At 42.2% G+C, this 27,679-nt stretch overlaps 1 protein-coding gene across 5 annotated transcripts in view; it reads left to right on the top strand.

Annotated features, from left to right (window-relative positions):
* The window catches only part of FRMPD4 (FERM and PDZ domain containing 4), an 843,416-nt gene that overhangs the window by 619,822 nt on the left and 195,915 nt on the right, over positions 1-27,679 (top strand). For all 5 annotated transcript variants that reach the window (XM_059384955.1, XM_059384957.1, XM_059384956.1 and 2 more), the window contains one exon: positions 26,330-26,446. In XM_059384955.1, coding sequence (XP_059240938.1) covers positions 26,330-26,446 — 117 coding nt within the window. The remainder of the gene's footprint in view (positions 1-26,329; positions 26,447-27,679) is intronic.

Below are 27,679 nucleotides of genomic sequence, written 5' to 3'. Positions count from 1 at the left end.
AGAGAATACTCCGATGGGTATATGTAGCTATTAACCATCATGATTATTTCTTTAGTTAGCCTCAAAAGTTTTCGTATTGCTTTTGTGGTAATAGGCAAAAATAGAGTTTGTAGGGTATTTAAAAAAAAATAATTAGGAAGATGGTTGCCCCAACTCTAGAACGTCATACCATTCGAATCCAGTCCCACTCCTGCTATATAGAATTTGCCACATATAATGACCCATGTGGCCTGAAATCTGGGAGACTCGCTCAGTCATTGGAATCCCACCCAATACACGCACACCGCAAGAACGTGCATGTGTTTCCACCCTTGGTATGGGTACAATATGTGCCTTGAATCATAAAACAGGTAAGCTCTTAAAAGCAATTTTCAACAGGAAAACCCCTTATTAATCTTGGATCTTAATTGTGTTTGCTCATATCAGCACAGGGTAATTAGACGGTTATAGGGCTCTAGGATGTAGCCCTAGAAAGCACGACTTGTCTTGTTTAGTTTCCGGTCCCTTTTGGTACTATCTTGAGGACCCATCTGCAGACTGGAAAAGAGTATTAGCTCTATGCTCTGATGACTGTCATCCATTCGGTTTCAAAGTTCTCTAAAATATTGCGCTCGCCCTCTCCTCCGCAATGTTCTAAACTCACAGCTGTTGAGGGTTCCTGGGTGGCTCAGTGGGTTAAGCCTCTGCCTTCAGCTCAGGTCATGATCTCAGGGTCCTGGGATCGAGCCCCACGTCAGGCTCTCTGCTCAGCGGGGAGCCTGCTTCCTCCTCTCTCTCTGCCTGCCTCTCTGCCTACTTGTGATCTCTCTGTCTGTCAAATAAATAAATAAAATCTTAAAATGTTGGCGGAGAGCTTGCATTGAGGAAGATGTGATTTCATGCCATTCTTTCTTCTGGCGAACCTACCCGTCTCTAATGATCACGTTATTCAGTCTTTCAGGGAATATTGCCTTTGCAGATAATTCCAGTTCCAGGAGAGGTTGGAAGATGAGATAATTAGATCAGTAGGGAAGCCATGTTTCTTTCTTTTACGCTTTTTAAAATGATCTGAAAGCTTTGCACATTTACACATTTCCCTTTTTGCCGCTTTGTTACTGATTATTGTCCATCTCTTATTTATGGCGACGCAATGTGTAATCTAAAATTTTACACGAACAAATGGGTGTGAATGAAGGGGCATGTGTTTATAGATTATAAGGGCCATAAACCACCTTAAGGTACTTGTAGCATTTTCTTTGTTTTTCTTATCTCCAAGCAGAAACGTGTTAAAACAAACAAACAAACAAACAACAACACCACAAATAAAACCACTACACTTTTGCCTCCCTTAGAAAGCTGGAATAATTTCAGAGTTTCTGCCCTGGGGACCCCCTGACAGTTTGGAGCACTCAACTGCCTGTGGTTAAATAGGGACAGGAGGCCCAAGAGCATGTTCCCAAGCTCTTAACTTCCCTGTGTCCTAGGAAACACTTGTCTAAGAGCGCATTAGCAGGCAAAACTGTCTTGCCTCTTGGGGACTTATATTTCAAATCTCAAAGAAAATGATGAGCTCTGCGTGTCCCTTGGCCAGCATTTTCCATTCCCAGGGGCTGGTAGTCTACATTAGATGAGCTGTTGCTTCCCTTGAAAAGACCATTCCAAATTCAGGGGATGGCTAGTCAGGTCACGCCCTGCCAAACCTTGGTGAAGGTGGTGATGAGGGGGAGGTGATCCGGTTCTTTGACTTGACAAGAATGGTGTAGTTGAACACAAAAGTGTAGGCACCCCGGCTTTTAGTGAGACAAACCTGGGTTGAAATTTGGGCTCCACCATCTTTCTTTGTCTGTGGAACCAGAATAAGAATAATGACATTATAGCACTATTGATATAATTTAAAACGATTGTTATACTGTGCTTTAAAATGAATAAACGTGTTGACCACAAACCTGACACCTTCACTAATGTAGCTAGATTGGACACTCCTCCAAACTGGTCAGATCTTTGAATTCGTCAGAACCTTTTGCCCCATTAATCACCATGGGTGGGGAGGAACATGGTGTGTGGCTGAAAGGTTTTTCTTTCTTTCTTTTTTTTTTTTTAAGATTTTATTTGTTTGTTTGACACAGACAGTGAGAGCAGGAAAACAAGCAGGGGGCATGGGAGAGGGAGAAGTAAGCTTTTCCCCAAGCAGGGTGCCCAGTGCTGGGCTCGATCCCAGGACCCTGTGATCAGGACCTGAGCCGAAGGCAGAAGCCCAATGACTGAGCCACCCAGGCGCCCCTGAAAGAGTTTTCTTTATAAAGTTCTTTTCTTTTTTTCCTTAAGATTTATTTATTTTTTAGAGAGGGGGGAGGGGCAGAGGGAGAGAGAATCCAAGGGGACTCTGGGCTCACTGGGGAGCCTATGGCAGGGCTCATCAGGGGCTCCGGTCTCTGGATCCTGAGATCATAAGCTGAGCCAAAACAAGAGTTTGACGCTTAACTGATTGTGCCAGAGGTGCCCCTCTTTTCACGTTCTTAAGCAGTACTGACGAGGGGCGCCTGGGTGGCTCAGTGGGTTAAAGCCTCTGCCTTCAGCTCAGGTCATGATCCCAGGGTCCTGAGATGGAGCCCTGCATCAGGCTCTCTGCTCAGCCGGAAGCCTGCTTCCTCCTCTCTCTCTGCCTGCCTCTCTGCCTACTTGTGATCCCTCTGTCTGTCAAATAAATAAATAAATAATCTTTTTTAAAAAAATAAATAAATAAACAGTACTGATGAGATGTCAGTAAAATGTAATAGTACAGCGGTGGAAGAAGTGGGATGGTTGCAGAGCTGTCCAAGGAACCAGGACAGCCTGTGACACCAAGAGCAAAGCTAATGGGTCTGTAGGCTCATTCATTTGCTAGAGCATTCAAATCTTGATCTTGGCCTCCTGAGATCAAGCCCTTCTGTTGGGCGTACTGATTACTTTTAAATACATAAATAAGTTAACAAATAAATAAATAAACAAAGAAACCACACTTAGGTTTCTTCCCCCTTTGTGCCTCATTCAACAGGGAACAGCAGGAGATTACTAAGTATATATATATATAATAAGATGTTAGTCTCAGGGAATGAGTCCCCCTTTTGTGTTGGGGAGACAGTGAAGGATGAGCCTGGCAGGAAAGGTAGGGAGAAGTAAGGTAATGAGGCCTAATGTGATGTAAATGAGTTCTGTCCCTTCCTGGTTCTGTTAAGTCTAATAAAGCAGCTGTCTCAACCCTCCACTGTGTCTACTGGGAAATAGGTCCCTAATTTGCAGAGTAGAGGGCAGAATGATGAGATAAGTCTGGTGAGTGGCCTCGGCTCCTGGGTAAGGCCCCCTTTCCCCGTGCACACTTTGATCATCACGACTATCCGTGCCTGTGTGAAATACTGCCAAAGAGAACAAGAGGAGCCTGCCAGAAAATGAAATTTCCTAGGGCAAGAGATGAAAAAGAAATGGAACGAAGGGTGAGATTTGGAAAAAAAGAACAGAAAAGTAATTGCAGGAAAGAAATTAGAACAATTACATAAACAGAGACTGGCTTCAAGGACACATGGCCAAAATCCCAGAACTGGAGGAAGGCAGACGCTGTGTTTGGAGAAACACACAACAAAAAACAAAAAACCTTTGAGAGTTAGAATGTCGAATTCTCCAGTGGTGATCAGAGAGTTTTGAGAATAGAAGCTTCCGGTAGGCTACATTCAAAAAGAAAAAGAAATGAAACTGGGATAGGAAAATTTCCAATTTCCCTTTTGCATCTTTGATTCCTTTATCTCTCCGAAAAGAGTCTTCTGTCATAAGATCCTGGGTATCAATGGGAGACACGCACCCAGACTCCTGCGGAACATAATTAGGAATTAGGGTTTGTACAGTTTACGAAGAAGTTTCTTGTTTGCTGAGTTTCTTCCTTTTCAAGTCCCTCGCCTGTATTCTCGGGAAAGCTACTTTCGGCTTGCTTCTTTCTGCTACAGTGCGATTGGCCGTTATCGCTTTGTCTTCTGAGTCATGATTGATGGCTGGCATGTTTTGCGTGAATAAGGGAAATGATCTTAATGACTCTGGGACCCCCCATCAGAAGCGTTCATCACAGCGGCGGAGCTAACGGAGACTGTGAGCCTGTAAATAATGACGGATTGGACAGCCGGCTTCCAAGCTTCCTTTTAAAAAAAGCCTTAGAACAAACATATGTTCTGATGTGGCTGTTTTCATTAAATAATCTTTGCAGTTGTTCAATTGTGTTCTTGCTTGTTACAGTGTAAATTAAATTTGTCTATTTCTACCAGAAAGCATCGTGCGCTGCGAAGAATAGTTGATCTGGGGTCTCAAGACACCCTTCCAGGGCGAGGTAGATCACTCAGGCAGTAATTTAGAAAACCTTCAGGGCACTACTTCTTCATTGCTCCTTACTGTCCAGGGGATGAAGTAGGAGAGAGGCTGGAAACAGCCCTTCCTGCATACTGGCTTCTTCAGGTGTTTGCGGGGAACGGGGAATTTGCACAAGTGACTTGCGGAGGTTGCCAAGCCTGTGGTGCGTGCCTCTTGTCCTCACCCCCCCCCCCCACTTGGCCTACTAGTGCCCCCAAGCCCTGAGCTTAGCCTCCCTGCTCCCGGGACAGAGATTCCACATGTGTGGCCGATTGAAGGGATCCAGCCAATCTCGGCACTTCTCCTTCTACATCAGGCCCGCCCTGCAGAACTTGTAAAAAAAATTTAGCTTACTATTTGTTGAATTGATACTGACTTTCCAGGTATCAGCCTTTACTGCGTCTTGTGAAAGATAACAAAACAAGGCATTTTGGGGGGAAGATCTAAATATCACAAGAAAACAACAGTTTGGTACAAATCCGTGATAGACATCTCCGTCCATGGATATCGACGGGCTGGTAGAGATAATGTATGCTAATCCTTCACAGTACTCATGACCTAGGAGGACAATGTGACAGCAGTTCTTGATTCATAATGTGGTTCTTGTTATTCAGAGAACATATGTGGAGGTCTTCTGTGGGTCAGCCGTGGGTGGCGTCCTGATCAGGAGAACAAGGTCCATGCTTCAGCAGCTAACAGCACCCAGAAAAGACCCACAAGCCACCGGGTAAATTAAGAGAAAGACTGAGAGATGTAAAGGAATCTGTCAGAGGATCACTGACCCTCCTCCAATAATCTAGAGCAGCATAGTCCAATAATAACCTGAGCCATGTGTGTTATTTGAATTTTTCTGCCAGCCATATTTTAAAAATAAAAAGGGGCTGGTGAAATTAACTTGAGTAATAGATTTTTACTATACCCCATATATATGCAAAATAGCCTTGTTTCAATATATAATCAGTGTCTAAATAGTTCAGGGGATATTTTGTTCTCCTCTTTTCCTATTAAGTCTTTGAAATCTGTGTATTTTTCACACAGAGCACATCTCAGTTTGCACTCGCCACATTTGCTGTGTTCAGGAAACTATATATTGTGTGATTGCCTGGCGGGCTCAGTCGGGAGAACATTGCCCTCTTGATCTTGGGGTTGTCAGTTCCAGTCCCATGTCGAGTGTTGATTACTTCAATAGAAAATCTTTTAAATGAAAGGACCTGTATGTGACGTGTGGTTTCCATATGGGTAAACCAGGTTGACAGAATGTTCCTTGGAGGATGAACCATTAGGCTTTGGTCATTTGGGAGAGTGGCAATGGGAGCCTTGGAGCATGCTTCTCTGCTTGAGGAGTTAGAAACTTCCAACACTCAAAGAAAAGAGGAGGTAGGTGTCTATCTTGAGTTGGTCGTGAGCTTATTTAAAAAAAAAAAAATTTTAAGCACTACTAGTGCTTTTGTACCCAAATTGTTTCTAAGTTTAAAAAATATTTTTCTAAGTTTATATAGTAACTTCTTTTTCATTTTTTTTTAAAGAACATGTCCTTTTTTAAAAAAGATTTTATATATTTATTTGACACAGAGAGAGAGAGAGAGAGAGAGAGAGAGAGAACTCAGGAGAGAGAAAGAAGCAGGCTCCCTGCTGAGCAGGAAGCCCAATACGGGACTTGATCCCAGGACCCCAAGATCATGACCTGAGCTGAAGGCAGATGCTTAACTGGCTCTGCCACCCAGGCGCCCCCTTCTTTTTTCCTTTAAAGATTTTATTTTTAAGTAATCTGTACACTCATAGTGGGCCTTGAACTTACAACCCTGAAATCAAGACTTGCGTGCTCTACCAACAAAAAAGTCAATGGCTCGTATGTATTATGTTATGGTACAGATTTTGGGGGTGAGAAAATTTAATTTTGTTGGTTTTTTTTAATGGTTTTAATGTTTTTTTTTAATGGAAATAGCATGCTTTGTCCATAAATATTGACTTTAAATAAATAAATTTATTTTAAATTAGAAAAAGTCACCACCATCTTGGGAACCCTTTTGCTTCAGGATATTTGTGACTAGCGGTACTTGTGTGGATCACGGTACCCAGAATTGTCCAAGTGTGGAATCTGTTGGACTCGTAGAATGACAGTAAATGGGGCACCTGGGTGGCTCAGTGGGTTAAAGCCTCTGCCTTCAGCTTGGGTCATGATCTTAGGGTCCTGGGATAGAGCCCCATATCAGGCTCTCTGCTCAGCAAGGAGCCTACTTCTCCCTCTCTCTCTCTCTCTGCCTGCCTCTCTGGCTACTGTGATCTCTGCCTGTCAAATAAATAAATAAAATATTAAAAAAAAAAGAATGATAGTAAATGAATGAGACGCTGAACGTCAGAACCATACACTGAACACATACAGTAATTTGGCCAAGATTACATTTAATCATCTTTCCAGTAGCAATGACAGAAGGTGTATGTTTTTGTTTCGTTCTTAAGAATTGATGAACATACAGGAGTAAATGTTCAAAGGAAGAAAGAAGTTAATTGCTTACAAAGTGTAGTTACCGCCTTGTCTTCCTACTGGATCCTTGGAGCCCAGCTAAGATTGTAAAGTAACAGATGAATGGGGGTGCTGGAACAGAAGGAGAAGTACACAGCCCATAAAGCAGCATGGCCATGACTGAGCCCCTGGGTTGTTTGCATTGCAAAGGGCAGACCGTGTTCTTTATCTCTGCTATGGCTTTGAAGATTTACCATGGATCGGTAGTGCTAATATTAAGTATTTTATGGCCGCAATTCATTATAGAACCTCTTGAAAATCCCTGTGAATGAAAATGGCTCTTACAGAGCTGCCAAAAGCACCATTTGGTTTCTGTTAATTTAGTTACAGGTATAATTGGATGCTCGCTTCTGGCTCTCAGGCATTTCACCATCCTAAATATCACAGCTTTAGTTGTACCCTAGAAAAACTCTACTTTACTTTCAGTCACCTAGAGTCATTGAGCTCTATGTTTAGGCAAACCCTCATGCTGGTCATCTCCAACTTATTCGGCCACAAGGGGCTCCAGAACCTTTAGGAGAACTGCAAGCCTGCAGGATACAGACTCTCTCAGGACATAGCATGAGTCATCATGTCCCCTGAGCTTGTGCACCTACCTGGTTCTCACTCGCTCCTTCTCCTTTTTCTCTCTGTTTGTGTTTCTCTCTCTCCCTGTCTCTCTCTCTCTCTCGCTCGCTCTCTCTCTTGCCTTCCCTCCAATTCTATCTTGGGTGGACTGTAATACAAGACGAAACTGAAGTGATGTCAGGATGGTGATGAATCATTAGTCTAGATAATGGATTGGCAAAGTCTTTCTCTAAAGATCTAGATAGTGAATACTTTAGCCTTTGCAGGCTGTTCAGTTGGATTCTTCCACATTATTCAACTCTGCCATTTTTCTCAAATGAGCAGCCGTATGCTATCCTAAAATCAATGGGCATGGCCATATTACAATAAAGTTGTATTCATGAAAAAGTGGGTGGTGATCCAAATCCATGGCCTGTAGTTTGCTGTTCAGTGCTCCGTGGAATAGTGGGGAGAAACTATCAACTACACCCAATTTTAAGCCTTTGTGAAGGACGTAGTACAAGAAATGGTCCTTCTTGGACATCTAACATTTTTGTAGGGATTTTCAATCTATCTTATTCTTTGATGTTCTCAAATAATGTTCTGTATAGTAGTTAACCTCTCATCAGCTTTTTCTTTTATATATATATATTTTATTTATTTATTTGACAGACAGAGATCACAAGTGGGCAGAGAGGCAGGCAGAGAGAGAGGAGGAAGCAGGCTCCCTGCTGAGCAGAGAGCCCGATGTGGAGCTCGATCCCAGGACCCTGGAATCATAACCTGAGCTGAAGGTAGAGGCTTTAACCCACTGAGGGCCCCCCCCCCCCACCCCTCTTAGCAGCTTTTGTACATGTTCTCTGCGAATGGAGACCAGGTCATCAGTCTGTGGTCTTAAATAGTTTAGTTGAGTTGTACAATACAATAAGTGTTCGATAAATCCGTATCGAGAGTAGTAGGATAGGGTCTTTAAGGAAAGTTTCCCAGAGGGCTGAATTCCTGTTGTGCTAAGGAACCAAAGCAACTGCCAAAGCTGAGGGCCCCGCCATGTCTTATGTACTTTCTCTATAGTTGGGGATGCTGATAGAGCTTCTAAGTTAGACACTTACTCCAGAATCTTGTCTAGGTAAGTGAATCCTTTGAATCCAGAATGTACATCAGGCTCTGTAATTTCCAACAGAAAAGATTTAGTGCTCCATTTAATGCATGCTCACCATGCTCATATATTAAATGTAAGATAACCATGACCATGAAGTGCCACTATTATTCATGAGACATACTTTTGTTTCCTTTTCTTTTCCTTATTCAAATCAGTTATCCTGGGTCTGCCAAGGTCAGTGTCAGGGGAAGACTAGCTATTGACTTCTATCCTTCCAAATACCTGCCAGGCCAGCCTGGATGGATTCAGAGACACCTTTGAAACTATTTGACTGGGAGTTCCAAGTCTAGCTGTGATAGTTTGCTTTCTGTTTTCCAAACACATTTAAGTCTGCTACTCAAGTTGCGTCCCTTGGACCAGCACCGTCACCACCACCTGGGAGGTTTTGGAAATTGAGCACCAGTGCACACTGAAGGAATCTGAACCTGTCTTTTAATAAGATGTTTGGCTAATATTTACGCATGTATCATGTAGTTGCTAATATCTTTCCTAGAGATATTATCAGTTGTAGTATATATTATCATTATCAGAAGAGCAGATTTTCTGGGCACCTGGGTGGCTCAGATGGCTGAGTATCTGCCCTCCGCTCAGGTCGTGATCTGGAGTCCTGGAATCGAGCCCCACGTTGGGCTCCCAGCTCAGTGGGGAGTCTGCTTCTCCCTCTCCCTCTGCCTCTCCCTCCTCCTGCCTCCCCCACCCCGACCTGCTTGTGCTCTCTCTGTCTCTCTCTCTCAAACGAATGAATAGAATCTTAAAAAAGAAAAAAGGACAAATTTTCGGTACTTTTCTGATAAAAACTTAGCCTGTCGCACTTGCTTCCAATATAGCGCTGTCCAATAATTTGTAAGTCGGCACACTTTGTAAGTAAATATCTTTCTTACCGTGGAAGTGAATACCCCATAATGTAACACTATTCAGAGCTCACAGCCTTTCTCCTGTTTCATATCCTTTCTTCTCTATGACACCTCTTAGGGAAATGTCATGATGATTTTTGTCTTGATTCCTAAAACGATACTATGTCAGCACATAAGAAGGTAGCAGAGTCTACTTGTGTGCATCACTTGAGCTGGGACCGGGAATTTCTGGATCTTTCCCTCTATTCAGAGTTAAGTTACCTATATTAGGAACAGTTGGAATGAAAAGCATGAATGAATGCCAAATGGAAACTGGAAAAGATGGGGAAAAACTAAGCAACCGATTATTTTTAGTAATGGCACCATTTAACTTTGAGAGTTTTTATTATAATACTCATGATAAATATCATTGTTATCCAAACTGTTGTGAAAATATGACGGTAGAAAGGGAAATGCTGATAATTCTTCAACACGTGTATGTCCTTCCTTTCCCCTGGGTTTCAGGTTGACTCAGAGACTTTCCAGCACATTGTGGTTTCCCCACATTCATCCTGGTGACCTCCTGCTTGGGTTTTTAAGCCCGTGCTCAGGATCTTCTTGTCCTTTCTCTATTTTTTATTATATTGTGGGTTTTTGGAAGACAGCATTCTATCATCTTCCTCTGTCACAGTTCTCCCCATACAGTGGTGCTTATTAGAAGCAATTTAGGAGGTATAGAACCAAAAGAAATATGAGTAAGGTCAATAAAATATTACCAGAAAGTTCTCTCTTCATCCTTAGCTTACATTTTCTCCCTTTGATCTTCCCAGTTGTTTAAAGAACTGCCACCCCCTTGCAACAAAAAGTGGCAGGGGAGGCCCTGAGGGTAGATAGGTATTTTTAAATATATGTGTTTATATCTCCTCTGAGGCTTTTGTGCTTTTGATTCTCATACATTTTCAGTGACCTTGGCGGTGAGCAGATACCGAGAAATCTAGTGACATAATGTATTCCCCTTTGTTATCTAGGCGGCGTGTTAATGAAATAATTTTAATTTTCTGCTCTTAGCCTCACATGCCCATTTGTTGCGTCTATGTTAATCGTTTCAAAAATGAAGAGAAGCCTTGGAAATGCATGATGAATTCAGGGTTGTGATGGGGACTGGCAACAGTTATGTAAATGCAGGAACAAAGCCCGGAATCTCTGTATTAAATGACTCTAAATGAAAAGCCATCAGAAATCTTCCTGGAGTTAGATAAAAATAAAGTAACACTAGGTTGATGTGTTTTGTTTGTATTGTAAATAACCCATTAACAACATTGCAAACGCAGTCTAACTCTGGGGAATGAAGCCATACAACACATTTTAGTGTGTCAGTGTACTTAGATATACTGACTGTAACATTCTGTCTTAGCTTGTTAAGGATGTCAGCAGGTGTCCTAGAAACACCTGTTCTTCAGGGATTATAATTCAACCATAAATAAAGAAGTCCCCAGTAGACTCGGACATAGCAAACCAAAGTCAGGCATGTTTTTGATTGAAAATAGACTCATTGTAGCTTGTAAGATCAATGCCCTTTGGTTGTTTAGAATATATGAATGAGGATAGAGCCATGGTTATGTTATTAGGCATCATACTATTTGGTATTAAAACCACCTTCAAACCTCACATTTGAAAACTCTAGAATAATCAGCTTGTGATGCTGTTTGTTTAAGCCAAAAAGAATCTTTATTTGAATTCTGAAATGCAACCACTAGAGTGAGTTTTCTCATTTTGGTTTTAGACTGCCTACATATTGCATATTTGAAATACTATTCACCCAGATAGCGGTCCTATTTATAAGACAAGATAAATGGTTCAGAGATTTTAAACTCCCCATAAATATTCAGGTATGTGATTGATTGAAGTGTAATATTTTTATCCTTGGCTCAAATGCTGTTTAAAATCGGAACCTTGGGGTACCTGGGTGGCCCATTGGATTAAGCCTCTGACTTGGGCTCAGGGCATGATTGCCAAGTCCTTGGATCCAGCCTGGCTTCCTGCTCAGGGGGGAGCCTCCTTCTCTCTCTCACTATGCCCCTCCACTTCTAATCTCTCTCTCTCTCTCTCTCTCAAATAAATAAATCTATTAACAAAATAAAAAAATAGGAATCTTGTTCACTACTTTTGACTGTCAAACTGGTATCTCTGTGGAAAAATAGGTTTTGCAGAATTTGTCTACTTGGATCTCTTATAATTCTGTTAAAGATTATGGCCTTTGAGAAAGAGACCTATTTAGTTTTTGAAGGTGAACATTTTGAATTTTAATGGAGCCTCAAATATCATATAGGTCAGCACTGTTATTTTTGAATAAGAAAAGTGAGGCATGGAAGTATAAATGACTTTTCCACAGTGTCACTGTAAGATCAGCAAACTGGCCCGTGTGCCAAATGTCAAGTCTTTATTTTCCAAATAAAGTTTTATTGGAATACAGCCCTTTCTGTTAGTTTCCATATTGTGTGGCTACATTGATGCAGTGGGTAGAGTTCTCTACCTTTAACCCAGTTACCATCTGACCCTTAAAGCTGAAAATATTTGTTACCTGTCTCTTTACATGAAAGTTTGCTCATCAACCACCTGTATGGAAATTTCTGGCCTTCCTGGCTATTAGTCTTCCATTTATATTCTTTCTTACTTTGAGTTCACAAAAGGTACACATACAGTCCTATCAGTTCCTGCCATTGTCTCTCCGCTTTCTTCTTTTTAGTGATCTCTTCCTTTTTATTTCAAAGTGAGGATAATTTTTAAATAATACTTTATTACCTTACCAAGAAATTTTTGAAAAACTTCAGTGGAATGGGAGATTGCTTAGCTAACGGATCTACTTTTAACGTACCATGCTGAAAGTCCTAAAGCGAGACTAAGAAGGTTAAGAAAACTACAGTCGTTAAGAGCAAATACTTTGGGGCACCTGGGTGGCTCAGTGGGTTAAGCCGCTGCCTTCGGCTCAGGTCATGATCCCAGGGTCCTGGGATCGAGCCCCACCTCGGGCTCTCTGCTGGGCAGGGTTCCTGCTTCTTCCTCTCTCTCTTTCAGCCTGCCTCTCTGTCTACTTGTGATCTCTGTCTGTCAAATAAATAAATAAAATCTTTAAAAAAAAAAAAAAGAGCAAATACTTTATATGATTATCTGTAAACATGAAGATACAGGGTATCCTCAACCAACAATGAAAATATAACTTTCACTAACTAACTTGGGAAATGTTTGAAGTTTTCATATACAGTTCATGAGGACATTTAATGGGAAGCCAATTGGATTTGGCTAAGCTTGGTGAGTAGCGATATTAGCTTATGAGTCATCTATTAAAAAGTCAAATGTGAACATGAATCGGCCTCTCAAAATGATGAATCTTTGCAGAAGCGTTTTTAACAACACCTTGGAAAATTACCTTAGGCCATTTGGTAGATTTTGTCGATGTTGGGTTTTATTTATTTTATCATCACTGTCAAGTTCTATGACAGTGCATTTGGTGGGTCCTCAGAGCATTTTCAGCTTCCATATTACAAGCGAGAGAAGAGGACTAACCTTAGACGAAGGAGGAAAATTTTATTTAATTTTCAGTATGGGTGAAATAGTTGTCCTGTGGGCCGATCGAGGGGCATAAGGAAGAGTTGCTTGTCCCCTGATGATTGAATTCCCTAGCCTGGCACTCCTTCCTGCCAAGTTTCACTGAATGTTTAGTGGGCATGGAGCAATCCAGAGCTTGTACCCTGAGGAAGTTGGGTGAGATGTTCTCCTGCTTGTCTAGGTTGGCAGTGTTATCAGTTCCAAGAGGGCAGGCATCCTATCTGCTTATCACAGCGCCAGAGTCCCATACAACAAGTGCCTTGAAATTCCGCAATGAAATGTTTTAAATGATTGAGGGAATCAATTTAGTGTCATAAGGGCACTAGCTGCCGGAAACAGAAAACAGTTATTTAGACTCTACCTTATAACCCAGAGAGTAGGAACTGCGTATTAAAGGGTTGCTATATTTTACACACAGGGGACCAGAACCTTGCACAAAAGAGCGGATACAATGGATGGTCATTGACTGTCTGGAATTCCCTCTATGTGTAGAGGTTTAGCTCATCTTAGGCCGCATGTTTCCACTCTGAATTTTCTGGTAATCCATATCGACAAGTCTCTCCCCAAGTCATCAGGTAAACCAAACTCTTCATTGTCCTTCGGAAAGATTATTTTTTCATCTCAGATCCTTGAATGGAAGAGGAGGGACAAGAGGGATGGCGAAGTGCCCGCAGTCCTCAGAAAATGGAAGCAGCCTGGTCTTCCCGTGCACTGGGCTCGTTGCGCATGAAGACGTCTGTGAGGGCCTTCTTGTTGAGGCAGAAAGTTGTCTGATTTCAGACCGCTCTTCTGGCTGCTGTTGCCTCTCTTTTCTATATGCCTTTCTTGCCTTGCAAAATATCGGGGCCTCTGGTACTTGTTCGGTTTCCTCATTATAAATCATTGGAAACGTGTGGTCTTGCCTGCTGTTTGTTCACAAGTTGATACATTATGTTGTCATCTTGAATTCTGCTTTTGAGAAATTTTAGGATTCTTTGGGGCCCTTTCGACCTTGTCCCAAACTCCCACTAGTATCAGGGTGTTGCGAGATAGCTTCTAACAACTTGTGTGTTAGCCCTGGGCAACTAGAATTGCTAGGCACTTTGCGAACCCTAGGAGTCCCATTTATAGAGTCTGCCGTGTCATTTACAAATATTGGTCATCATTGTGTCTTGGGGGCGGGGTTGAGGTGGCACCATACTTCCTTGCCTCATTTTTATGATTACTTTGCCTCCTTAAATGAGTGTTTAATAAAGAGACAGCATGACTAAATGCAAGGCACATAGAGCTTGTTTGGATACTGAATCACACCCAAAAAACCCCTTAAAAGTAGTTGTATCCTTGGGGGAAATTTAGATATGGATTCTATGCAATATTGTATAAATATTAAATTTTACTCTGATATGGTATTGTGATTATATAGGAGTATTTTTTTTTCTTAAGTGATAGATTCTGTACAATTTTCGGGGAAAGTGTCCTCATGTCCCTTAGAACATAACAGCTATTAGTACGTATCAGATGACTGAAATAGATACTTCAAATTCGGAAAGAGAGAGAGAGAAGAAATTGGAAAACGTTGCCAACTAGAAATCATTGGTAAACCTTGGTCAGTGTCTCTCAGCCTCCATACTACTGTCATTTGGGATCCAGTTGTTCCTTGCTGTGGGCCTGTCCTGGGCACTCTAACAGCATCCACGGTCTCTACCCACTAGATGCCAGTAGCATTCTACCACCCCCAGTTGTTGTGACAAAAATGTCTCTAGATGTTGTCAAATGTCCACTGGGGGGCAAAATCATCTCTCGTTGAGAACTACTGCTCTAGAAGATTGCCAAATGGATGGTTGGTGTACTCTTCCAACTTTTCTGTGTGATCGAACTTTCTCAGAATGGTCAGTCAGGGATATAGTCATTGTTGTGGCTATGAGCTCACCACCAATGAAGAGCCATTTCCTACCTCGGGATCCTTGATCTGATAAAGATCAAGAAACAAGCTTATATCAATGAAACTCATCAAGGCTTGATAATTTAACATCATTAAGTTTATATTTAATCCCTTTGGGTCCTCTGAGTTGCAATGTTATCTTTATAAGAAAACATGAGTCTTTCCAGAATCCCAAGGTAGGAGGATACTGTTGATTATATGGCGTTCTCTTCCTGGCTGTAGCGTCCATTGCTTGTAATCCTGGACCCAAGCAGGCACCATCACTGTGCTCATTTTGGAGGATGCTACAGAGTTGACTGCTATTCATTCATTCATTTATTTCAAGAAATCCTGTTATAAAATGGTTTCCATGTGCCAGTTTATGCACTGAATACTTATGTAAGGAGAGGTCGTGGATTTGGATCCCGGGCTTGGTGCCTATTGCTGATCAGAGAGGTGAGCGCTGTTGGCCTAGGAGTTCCATGAATCCCCTGTCTGTACGTTCTCATCAAGCACAGATACATCTACCTGGCCATTCGACAATAGAAGGCAATTTGAAGAAGTTAGGTTCCTGTTTTCATGTGTTTAGATCTCCCCTCCAAAAGCAATAGCTAAAATTCCCATTACTGTACAATTTCGAGGCCCTTACTAAACCAACCATAGCAAGACAGTTTCTGTATCAGCTCATTGAACACACAGTACGTATCACGCAGCTATCATTGCCAAGTTCTGTGTGAATTCCAGGGATAGAAAGATGAAGGAGATTCACCCCCCGACCTTCTGAAAGTCAGAACTGGCTCTGCAGTATAACAGATAAACAAGAGATAATTCCCATTCAAGGCAGCAAGGCAAATGAGCCGATTTCAAGCTGCCCTAAGTATATGAACATGCAAATATTTGATTTTTTTAAATTGTATGAACTCTCAGGATCTTATAATCTAGGAAGACACGTCCTCACAGAGTTATTGTTAATTACATAACGTAGATGCTACCTCCATAGTGCAATCCGTCATTTCCAAACATTGTGGGCAAGTGAGGTAATCATTTTAGAGTAGGGCTGTTCAGGGACTCCTTTAAGCACGTTGTCGCATTTGCAATGAGTTTTGGAGCATGGGTCAAGTTTTACAATTATGTAGAGGTAGGAGGGTTTGGAATGGAGGAAGAAGTGTGTTTTAGCCAGAGGCCATCGCATTAGAAGCATGTGTAAAGTGAGTGTGATGCTAGGTTACCAAAAAAAAAAGGGGGGGGGGGGTTGGTTCTGATGATGGGGGTGTTTATTTCCTGTGTTCATGAGTCTTATTTTCAGCATCTCTTTTGTTCACTGATGCATTGCCACCCCTTGGACAGCCTGTGGCATCTACTGACTGTGTACTCACTCGATCAATACTAGTTTTTGCATTACTATGTACAAGCTATACCGATAGTATTTCATTTTTACAATTAATCATTGCATTCCTCACAATAGTCCTGGCAAGCTGGTTCGTATTAGCCTTAGCTTTCAGAAGATAATGCTGATGTTTCGGGAAGGAAAAGGAACCGGCTAAGTTTTCGATCCAATGTTCAATGTCGTTGCTCTGTCTAAATCTAGATTCTATGGGTTTGTCTTTTGTGGAGTTTTTTACTTCCTGATAGTCATGAAATGGTAGATGGCTGTCCACATTGCTTTATCATGTGTGGGTTTTTTTTTTTTCCACTTTAGGGTCTTCATAAATCTGTAAACAAAGCAGATCTGCAGTCCTTTTTTATAGGTGCCTGCTATCTTACTGCGTGTTTGTGTCGTCGTTTATTTAATCCATCTCATACCAGTTGGGTCTCAGAGGGTATCCACATTTGCCATTTGGATAGAAACTGCTAGATTGTTCTCCATAGGGGACTGTTGAAATGAACTCTGAACAGTACATTATAATGCGTATTTCCTTACAGCCTCTTTGACACCTTGTTTTCAGATTTTCAGTACAGCCTTTGGACAGTTTCTCCAGTGAATCCACCAGAAATCCATACGGAATCCTATCCGTTTCTTCTGTTTAAAATAAAAATTTATTTACAAAAGTAATACATTTTTCTCATAGGATATAAGGAAAGACAAAAATCACACTGAAAACCACCCCCCCAAAAAAAAAAAAACCCCACCTCGATCCCACAACTGATGGACAGTGACTTTGGATCCCTCCCTCATACGGCTTTGTTATGCCTGCGTACATAGCCTTTTCCTTTTACATAGTCAGTCATGCTGTGGTCACTCCTCTTGTAACCAGTTTTGCTCATTGAATTGTAAATCTTACAGCAGTCAGTCTTCAGGTACCATTTGGGTTTTTGGCTGAATGGTATCCATTGTTGGATTAGCCACCACGGTGGCAACCAGGCTCCCCTTCTCACCTATCATGAGATTTAAAAAGAAATAACCTGTGAAAGTTCCTGGAGTGGTTCCTGCCGAATAGCATTTATTAATCTCATTATCTCGCCCTCTTCCTCTCACAGACTGTTAAATGTCCAAAGGCAGGAAGCCACAGTTTTAATGCCCATGATTCTGAGTGACTAGCATCTTGTACCTTGGTTTCCTCTATTAATTCAATTCACACTGACTATCACTTATGTGCTAGATACTATTGTGAATAATAGAGTATAAGGGTGAAGAAGACCCTTGTCACAGGTGTGTGCCCAGCTTAGCATACCAAGTTGACATCATGTGGTTACCTGGGAGACAGGACTCTGAACCCTGGAGTAGTTCAACAGCTTTCCAGCTAAGGTGGATGCACCCTTGGTTGGGTGAATGTTCGGATGTAGAGCTCTGTATTGCCTTTCTGGGAATCCTTGGCTACCGTGTCTAGTCTCTTATTTTATTTTGTATACTACAGGGCTAATCATAATTGTCCTTCTCCATTCACAGAATTAGAGAGTTCAGCCAGCTAATACGTACAAATGCACTTTGCAAAAAACAAAAGTTCAGTTTAAGGCAAAACTTCATTTGTCACGAATGGCCGGCACTGTGTACGTTTCAGGACTCTTGGTATGGGAAGCAAATGACAGCCAGAAAAATCTTTCAATTTGGTTATTAAAATTATACCCAGATATCTTTTTATTTTAAAGACTTTATTTATTTATTTAACAGAGAGAGAGAGAAAGAGAGAGAGAGAGATCACAAGTAGGCAGAGAGGCAGGCAGAGAAGGGGGGGGAGCAGGCTCCCCACTGAGCAGAGAGCCTGATGTGGGGCTCGATCCCAGGACCCTGGGACCATGACCTGAGCCGAAGGCAGAGGCTTAACCCACTGAGCCACCCAGGTGCCCCCAGATGTCTTTTTAAACTCTTGATTAATCATACATTTTTGTTTGAGTCTAATGACTTTGGAATGTATATACCGTTTGCATTTGTGCAGTATGTCAGTAATATTCAAATGAGTTTTTTAACTAACTGTGATTCCCTTTTTACTGTACTTTTTTGTATTTCCTGTTAAAAGAGAAGTGAAATCTTACAAATAATTGGTTGGGTGGTTTTTACTTCTGTCTATGGCTTTGATATTATTCTTCTCTCCAATCAAGCTTTCTGCACATGCACTTGACCTTGATGTGTCTAATAAAGGGTAGTTGGCTAGAAAGCTGTTGCTTCGTGAGTGAGATTGACATACTGTGACTACAGCTGAATTGAAGGCAGAGAGTTATATTCTGAGACAACATAATGCAGCTGATTTAAGATGTGTCTTTGTGTCAATAGCATGATTTTACTGGAGCCAAAAGACTTAGCCAGTCAATTCCTCCCTGATCCCTGGAGACCCGAAACTTTGTAGCAATGGAACCCTTCTCATCCAGTTGAGGCTCAGCAAGGTGGTCAACATAGAAACAAGACTGCCACTAATCATGGAGCTTTTTCAATTCATCCAGAACATTCCTTTATGTTTTGTTTTGTTTAAGATTTATTGATTTATTTTATAGAGAGATTGAGAGAGAGCACACTAGCGGGGTTGACAGACAAAGAAGAGGGAGAGAAAGAATCTCAAGAAAACTCACTGAGTGAGGAGCATAACCTGGGAACTGATCCCAGGACCCTGAGCCGAAATCAAGATGCTTCAACCACTGAGCCACCCAGGTGCCCTTGAAAGCATTCTTTATTTATTTGTCTCAATCCCTCTCTAATTCCTTTACCTTAAACCAAAAGGCCATTCAACCTACCAGATACTTTATATATCACCCACTTGTATATTGTGTGACCTTAGGCATTCTTGCAGAATTTTGGATACTGTAATCCTGTCACCACTTAGAGCAATGCAAATGAGAACATGTTTTACATTTTGTAGCATCATCTGTAACACTATATAACCTTGGGGTATTCTGAAAATAATCTCTGTGAGTCCAAAGAGATAAGGATGGTCAAATTCTGGGGAAGAATTGGATTTGGTTGGATTTTTAAGTGCATTGTATGTCCGAGATGAGCAACTGAAGAGATGTGGCTTAGGTTTTACCATATCTGAAATGCATATAAGAGCTCCTTTCTCAGTACCAGTTCTCAAATGATGCACGTTAATTCTGGTTAGTCGTCCAAAATATTATCAGGTATCTAAATAAACCTATATGTTGAAGTCACACTTCATCATGATGCTGTGTAAGTAAGAGGAATTTAGAGTCGGAGGCCGTGGATTTGTTTTGGACATTCTCCTAACTAGCTGTGTCGCAGCAGTAGGATGTGTGCATGGGGAGATTTTTCAGAGGCTTTAACTTCTTCCCCACCATTTCCATCCCTGGTACAATCCGTGAAACACACAGTGCCTGCCACAACATGTGGTCTCTAGTCCAAGTCCATGGCTGCCCTTGTTTCCCTCCAGTGAGGCCAATATGGTACCTCCATTAGCTAAGGGGTAAATTATACTTTCTCTCTGAGTTCCATTTCTGCATATTTAAAACAAAACAATGAATGCTTTAGCATTTTGTTCCATGATGAAGCTGACTTTGACCAAAAGAAATTCTGTATGTAGAAGTGGTGTTTAATCTATGAGGTCAAATACTAAAATTACCTTCATTACGATGATAACCACTTCTAACACAAGAGCATTTGATGAGACTGTTCTCAGTGAGTCAAACACTGGACCTTGGTTCTTGGCACGTATTATTTATCTGAAGAACATCCCTGAGAGCAGATGTTGGTGTTTTTATTTTTACCCATAGGACTAAACCCCCGAGAGGCCAAATGATTTACCCAAATCATTTGAGTAAAGTTTGAAGGTTTCAGTGGCAAACCTGGGTTTCGAACTTTTGCATTGTGATGGAAAGATCGATTCTGCTTATCCGAATTCAGGTTTCAGTGGAAACTTTGAGAAATTGCGGGGTGTCTTGTGTATTTGTTTTCAACCAAAATGTTTTGAACCCCAAGTCTCCATCAAGGAAAGTGGTCAGAACCATGTATTCTTCCTTCTGTTTCTTTCTCGGGACAGCTTTAGGTGCTGAGCAGGGGCCCTGATGTCATTCTGTCTCTGTGTTGGGGGTAACTTGTGTCCCCGGAGATGTGTGGCAGCATCCATGCCTTGTACGCACTAAGTGCCTCAAGTGTCTCCCCTCTCCCCCTTTGGGACCACCTCACTGGTCTCCAAAACCAGTATCTTCCTGGTAGCAACCCCCACCCTCCACCCCGCAGGTGAGAACCACTGAGACAGACTAAGTCATTCTTACAGGTGATGAAAATTAAATAGGGCGTGTTTAGAATTTGGGGTCACAAAGCTCGTTTGGGACAGCATTTGAATGTGTTTGTTCAGGATTGTGGAACCAGACCGCACTCACGGTCCTTCACCTGGGGATAATCCCCTTCTCTCCTCCTGAGTTGTGTTTTTAGCCCCCAAGGTCACTGTACTGGCCTGCCCCTGGTTTCTAAGAGCCCGCCTTCTCCCGGGTAGATTGGCCTCCGGATTGGGTCCCGGACTTAGAGGCGGGCCCACGGGTGGAAACAGGGCGTGGCTTCCACCTTGGGTCCCAGTACCGCTAGTGCCGCAGCTCTACCCCTCCACTTCCTGGCTGCTCTCGCTTCATCTAGTGTCTGAAGATCTTTTCTGTCCAGGCCCTCTTCGATCTGTTGCAAACAATAGATGTGAGAAAGCACAGCATTGCAAAGCAGTTCAGCCCAGCGGCCGGGAATTTCTGGAATGACTGAAATAGCCCTGGCAATGTAGGTCGCTATTTTGAAGGCTGAGCTAAGTGTTTGAAAGTGGTTCGCACGACCGTGATTTCGGGCTGCAGTGACGGAGCCTGCGGTCGCAGGCAGTCTCAAGGTGGGGCCTGGGAACCGTGGAAATTGGCCTCTCTACCGGGGATCACACACACAGCTGGGGTTACTGGTTCCCGGGCCCAATTTTCTGATCTTTTCCTCTGCCTTCGGAATAGCTGAACTCAACTTGTGACCTGGGAAGAAGGTATAACCTGGCTTGATTCAGCCCCTTATCACCCTGCCCTTGCCCGTCGGGAAAGGAATAGAGGCCCGAGACATTCACCCTTCTAACACTTCTAACACTTTGAGAACGAGTAGAGCCACCTATTCCTGCCTTACCCCCAGATGCTTTATTGTCTCCCGCGTTCAGCTGAGATTTATTTAGCAGAGACTTTTTAGCACAGATGGTATGAAATGACCTCCAGAACTAATTTAATATTGTTCCGAGGCCCTGGTCCTCTTAGCAGCGTTTATAGAGGAGTCGCTGGGACCAAGGGGGTTAGAGGTTGAGGAACTTGTTGAAGATTGTGGAAAAGAATCGGCAGCGCCTGGATTAAAGGGAGTCTGATTCTCAGTGGTTAGCGAAGCTGAGTGGGCCCCAGCCTTGCCTGCAGGCCTTTTAAACAGAAATTGCTTGGTCAGCCCTGTCACTGAGTGTTTTGTGTTTTGGTAGGTCTGGGGTAATACGTCCGCCTTGGTGGCGCCCCTGCTGTCCCCGGGGCCACACTTAGAGAACAGGCTCTTGAGCTGCCACACCATACTGCTGTGATTCAATCAGCTCAAAAACAAATATAAAATGACTTTGACCAGTGAGTGGCCATCTTGGGGTGAAATACCAATGCCTAGGCTTCACCCTCCGGGAATAGGACTCCAGTGGCTTGGCCTCTATCCTGGGCAGTTGGACTTAACAAGTTTCATCACGGGATTCCAACCTGCTGCAAGGCTTCACGTTGGGAATCACCCATTTGGGCTGTGGTTAGAAAACTTGAATGCATTTGGAAATCACTTGGGGATCTTGATAAAATGCAGATTTCACGTCATGCCAACAACCCAGTAGATTCTAATGCTGTTGGGTTGCCACATGACCATGGACTAGTGTTCTCCAAACCCCATAGCCCCTGTATAAAATATAGGATGTCCGGTTGAATCGGGATGGTTTTTTTAAATCAGTATTTCCCAATATTGTATGGGTCATCCTTACACTAAAAATTATTCACCGTGTATTGGAAATTCAGTTGACATGGGCATTCTTGTTTTCTTTTGTTTCATTTGGACTGGTAAATCTAGCAATCCTGTTCAAAAGAGAATTATGTGAATTGCTGGTTTCAGCACACACACCCTCATTCTCTCACTCATAGATTCCTAGTTCTAAGCCAGACCTGCTAAATCATAATTTCTAGGGTCTAGTTATCTTTATAGTTATCGAACAATGTGAGGTGATTCTTGCAGCTAAATCTGAGAAATAGATCAACGCCTAGCTCATGACTGCTTGTAATCCCCCTGTTATTCCCACAGACATGTTTGGAGGGTATACTTTGGTTTGAAGCTAGTCCGGGAGCTGAGGGTGCTCCTTATCACATCATAAACTCTGTGAGAGTAGTATTTGGTCCCACGATTAGGTGAGGGTAAGTCTTAAGAATTCTGGGCTATGATATTTTAGTTCTGTAGGAAAGCTGCCTTTTTTGATTGTGGAAGAGAATCTGAGTATTCAATTATTTAAGGTGCTAATGTTGAGTTTGCAAATAAAACACAGGATGTCTTGTCAAATTTGAAATTCATATAAATGATGAATGCATTTTTTAGTACATGTAATGCCCGAATATTATGTGATATCTTCTGATGCAAAAAAAAAAAAAAATGTTGTTTATATGAAATTCACATTGAACTTGATGTCCTATATTTACATTTGGCAAATCTGGCAACTCTAGGCTGGAGAACATTCTAGAAATGATCTCAGTGGCGCCAGCCTGCTTACCATCCTCAGTCCTGCTGGCTCCTGAGCAGCTTTGCAGGTTCCTACTTAGGGAATAGTCTTTGTTCTCCATGGAAGTGGTCAGAGCAACTCAGAGACTAATAGGAACTTGGACGAGAAAAGTAAGACCTGGGGCGCCTGGGTGGCTCAGTGGGTTAAAGCCTCTGCCTTCGGCTCAGGTCATGATCTCAGGGTCCTAGGATGGAGCCCCGCATCAGGCTCTCTGCTCAGCAGGGAGCCTGCTTCCCCCTCTCTCTCTGCCTGCCTCTGCCTACTAGTGATCTCTGTCTGTCAAGTAAATAAATAAATAAATAAATCTTTAAAAAAGAAAGAAAGAAAGAAAGAAAAGTAAGTCCTCTTTCAAAGAGGAGAAATACCAAAGGTGTCAGTGCTCGGGAAGACTGCCTAGGAACTCTGAATGGACTCTTTGAGAGATTGTGGGATATAAAGGGTGCGCATCTCACACTGGGACCCAGAGTCAGCATTTTTTCCAAACATGAGGAGTTGGGCACAGAACTCTTGTCAGCAGAGGTAGAATATCTGAATCAGAGAGGCCTCTGGTACACATCAGTTAAGTGATCTCTACTTTTACAAGCACTGGCCCCATCTACACTCTGTAAGATGCGAACTGTTGTATTCCTGGTGTTAAAGACTGTGTCTCCCAGTAGTTCTGGGATGGGCCAATTTAGAGGGTTTGGTGAAGACACAGAGGATAGAGCCAGGAACGGAGGTGCCTAGAAAAAGGGAGACCAAACAATCAGCTTATACGGCCACATATTGTTGGGTGGACCTCCAGCAATCCCACTCATAGAAGCAGGAACCAAATCCTTCCACAGTTATGACCCTTGTCCTTGAGTCTTAAGACTCTTAGGTTTAGATATTTAGGGTGTTATTCTTTTGTTCTTTGAGCATTTTAATTTGCTAAATTGCATTCATTCCTTTCCAACTCACATATGACAACACATTAACAGACATACAGACATAACTGATTTTAATTATTCAGTTTTTTATATCAAACAATGTCCTGGAAGGGAAGTATTAAATTAGCATTTGTAAATGTGTCTAGTATTTGCACTTCACTGGGTGTTTCATGACAAAAGTCTTTACTGTAAAACATCATCATGAAGTGCTTTTTTCTGCTTTCAGAACATACAGTACAGGACAGAATGTACTTTATAACAAAATTCAGGCCTACTGATACCTTATTTTACATGGCAGTTACATTAGGAAGCCCGTGTCTTTCATTTAGTGATTTAGACATTGGTGGCTGTGGCCGATGAAAGAGAGAAATACTGAAAAGAAGAGAGAGTCTGTTTTCAGTAAGGTAGCCTTCTCTGGTAATGATTAACGTTCTGATGCAGGCCCTCATTTAGTCATCTAGTGTAAACAGTTGCATTCTCTACAAAAATAGTCTTGCTCAAGTATTCCTTGTGTTACTTCTTACCGTACTGTTGCTTTTGGAACACTTTTTAATAGCAGGATATGCTCTGTTCACTTGCCTAAGGACTTGTGTCCTTGGTCCAGTCTTAGGAAGCTCTCCACATGTATTCTCTACTACTTGGGAGAAATTGGTGTTCATTTTTTTTTTTTCCCACAGGATGGCAAGTTGAAGGGTTCTCCAACTGTAGGGAAGCAGCCCATTCTTATAAAACCTAAGAGGAAACTGCCCCTGCTGACTTTCGTGCGAAGAAGAGGAACAGAAACTGTTGCCCTTGTCTTATATTTTAATAGTCTAGGGGCAAGAAAGGCTCCCGTGGTGGGATTTTAAATCCGCCAGCCCTGCGTTAGATTTGTGACCTTTGCTCACCACATTTCATGAAGGATGTGGGAAACCTGCAAGGAAGTTTAAAAAACAGCAGCAGAGGTGGTTTAAATGTTGTGAGATCCTTCCCGTCTAGAAGTTGTACTAGAAATGGGCTTGTTTCACCTGCCTGGAAGGGTTGGGTTCTGATCAGATGTGTGCATTGGCTGTGAGGTGGGGGTGAGTTGCCCTGTATTCTGGGGGATTCAGAGGTGCCTCCTTTCAGAAACGGTGACACCCTGTCCTTGGATGCTTGCTGCGGAGGAGGGGGAGTGCTGCTGGCTTTGGACGGCTGCCCACACAGAGTTGTACACCTTGTGCGTGTGGTCCCTGGGGCCCTGTCAGAGGCTCCCTGGTGCTCTACTCAGATGCTGAGCACGAGGCCCCCTAAATGTGAGTCCTGCTTCCCCAACCCCCGCCACGTCGTTTGGACCCCAGTTTGCAATCTGCAAGTGCCTGGAAGATCTCCAAGGCCATCCAGAAATTCACGTGGTGTGGGTAGACCAAACAGTGAAGGATGTTGGCTGATCCAAAAACGGCACTTGGTATTTCCTCTTGTGATTTTGCTCTGAAGCAATTTTCAGTGTTGTTGAGCAGAAGGTGGAAGTTCTGGAGGTCCTTGGTGGAGAGGAGTGGCCAGGACTCAGCCACGCTCCAGAACGTGGGCTTAGTATCTGGTTGGAGATAGTGACTGTGCCGCCCTGCCTGTCCCAGTGGCTTGTCACGTGCAATTACTTCACCTCTCCTCTTGCTCTTGGGAGGGCCGGCTTCTAGAAAGTTCTCCATAGCCTACCCTTCCCTTTTGCTGATGATTGAGATTCAGGGTTTGAATTGCAAGTGTAAAAGCAAATGTGTAGATTGTCTCTGCAACTTAAATGGAGAGTTTGTCTCTGGGCTATAGCTCACTTTGACAGGAAAGTGGATAATATAAGTGGAAATGTTATGCTTGGGTCAGGGGAGGCCAGGGAATTGTAGCTTCCAATTATTTGCTTCATATCCATAAAAACAATGTTTACATATATGTGTTGTTATGGCATGCAATATCTATCTGCCACACTTCCTGATGTCTGGGGTCAGGAAGTGTAGTGCAATGATGCCATTGCAAAATGTATGCAAAAATTTTGTTTAAAATGGATAACGTGTCCTGAACAATGTTACTTAATCTTTCTGAGCCATTTGTTGTTTCCTCATCTGTAAAATGGAATATGTGTAAAGGAATATATGTCCTTACCTCAGGAAGGAAGATAGTATAAGGAGAACTAATGAGCGTGGTACCTACTGTAAAATCATTCATTGTATTTATTCATTTAATCAGCTGAGCATGTAGCCCACAGTTGAGAGGAGCAAATCCCATGCTCCTTCTGGTGTTTTTCTAAGAAGAAATGTTTAGGAGTCAGGTGTAATGATGCTTTTCTTTCTCTCTCTCTCTCTCTCTCTCTTTTTTTTTCTTTTCCCAGCCACAGGACGAAGTCTTCTGGCTGGCCACCTCCCTCGGGCACCTGGGGCTTGAACCAGGTGCCACCCTATGGATGGGAGATGACCGCGAACCGGGATGGCCGAGACTGCTTCATCAAGTAGGTAGAACTGATGGCTTGAACTGTGTGGAATCTTCTACCTGTTCTTTGTCTCTACTTCCAGCCTTGACTCAGAATTAGCGTGCCTCCATTTGGGACTCATAGACATTTGGAGGCCATCAGTCGAGCTGCTTAATCTTCTCTGTCTTCTATGTCTTGTGACTTGCAGTTGCTTCATAGTTGGTGATCTGCCCTGTTAGGCTGATAATTCTAGGGATAGTAAGGTCATTCTGAGAAAGAGCGAAAGTGTTCTTTAGTATATCCAAGGCCAGTGGTACCCACTGTCTGAGGCTAGAACTAAAGTTGAACAATTTCCATTGCTTTGTAGAATTGGTCAAGATAGAAATGTTACTGGGTTATTCGTAATAAAAAACATGAGCTAACAGAATTATATGCGTTCCTCTCGCTGACACTGCCTAAGATTTTGGACTTTTTTTTTTTTTGCTTTTTTTTTTTTTAATGTGTTAAAATGTATATAGCATAAAGGTAAATTTTGTTTAATTTTAACTTTCTGGGGTATACAATTCTGTGACATTTAAATACATTCAGAACATCGTACAACCATTAGCCACTGTCCATTTCTAGAACTTTATCATCATAATGCCCAACAGAAACTCTGTACTCATTAAAAAATAACTTCCCATTCCCCCTCCTCCCTCTGGTAAGCTCTATTTTACTTTCTTTCTCTATGAATCTGCCTATTGTAGATATCTTGTATAAGTGAAATCATGAAGTATTTGTTTTTCTGTGTATAGCTCGTTTCACTTAGTGTAATGTCCTCAATGTTTCTTCCATGGCATAGAATATATAACTGTTTTGTTCCTTTTCAGGGCTGAATAATGTTCCATTGTACATAATCCATTTTACAGATAACCTTGTGTGTTTAACCATTCTTCTGTCTTTGGAAAAGTGGGTCGTCTGCACTTTTTGGATCTTAGGAATAATGCTGCTGTGGCTAGTGCTTCCTAAGTATCTGTATAGGTCCCTGCTTGTAATTCTTGTGGATATATCCTAGCATTGTACTCACTGGATGATAAGATAATTCTATGTTTACCTTTTGGAGGGAACCACCGAAGAATTTTGGAGGAATCAGTAGCCCTAGTTCTCTGGTTTTTTTTTTTTTTTCAATTGTATGAGATAAGTTTTCCTATTGCACTTATCAAAAAACAAGGCCCCACCCTGCTTTCTTTTACAAGCTATGTGCAGCATTCTTTTTTTTTTTTTTTTTTAAAG

The sequence above is a fragment of the Mustela nigripes genome, chromosome X (genome assembly GCF_022355385.1).
Source record: "Mustela nigripes isolate SB6536 chromosome X, MUSNIG.SB6536, whole genome shotgun sequence".
In the NCBI taxonomy this organism is placed as follows: domain Eukaryota; kingdom Metazoa; phylum Chordata; class Mammalia; order Carnivora; family Mustelidae; genus Mustela; species Mustela nigripes.
The sequence above is the reverse complement of the archived record's forward strand: the minus strand, read 5'-3'. Positions and strand labels throughout refer to the sequence as shown.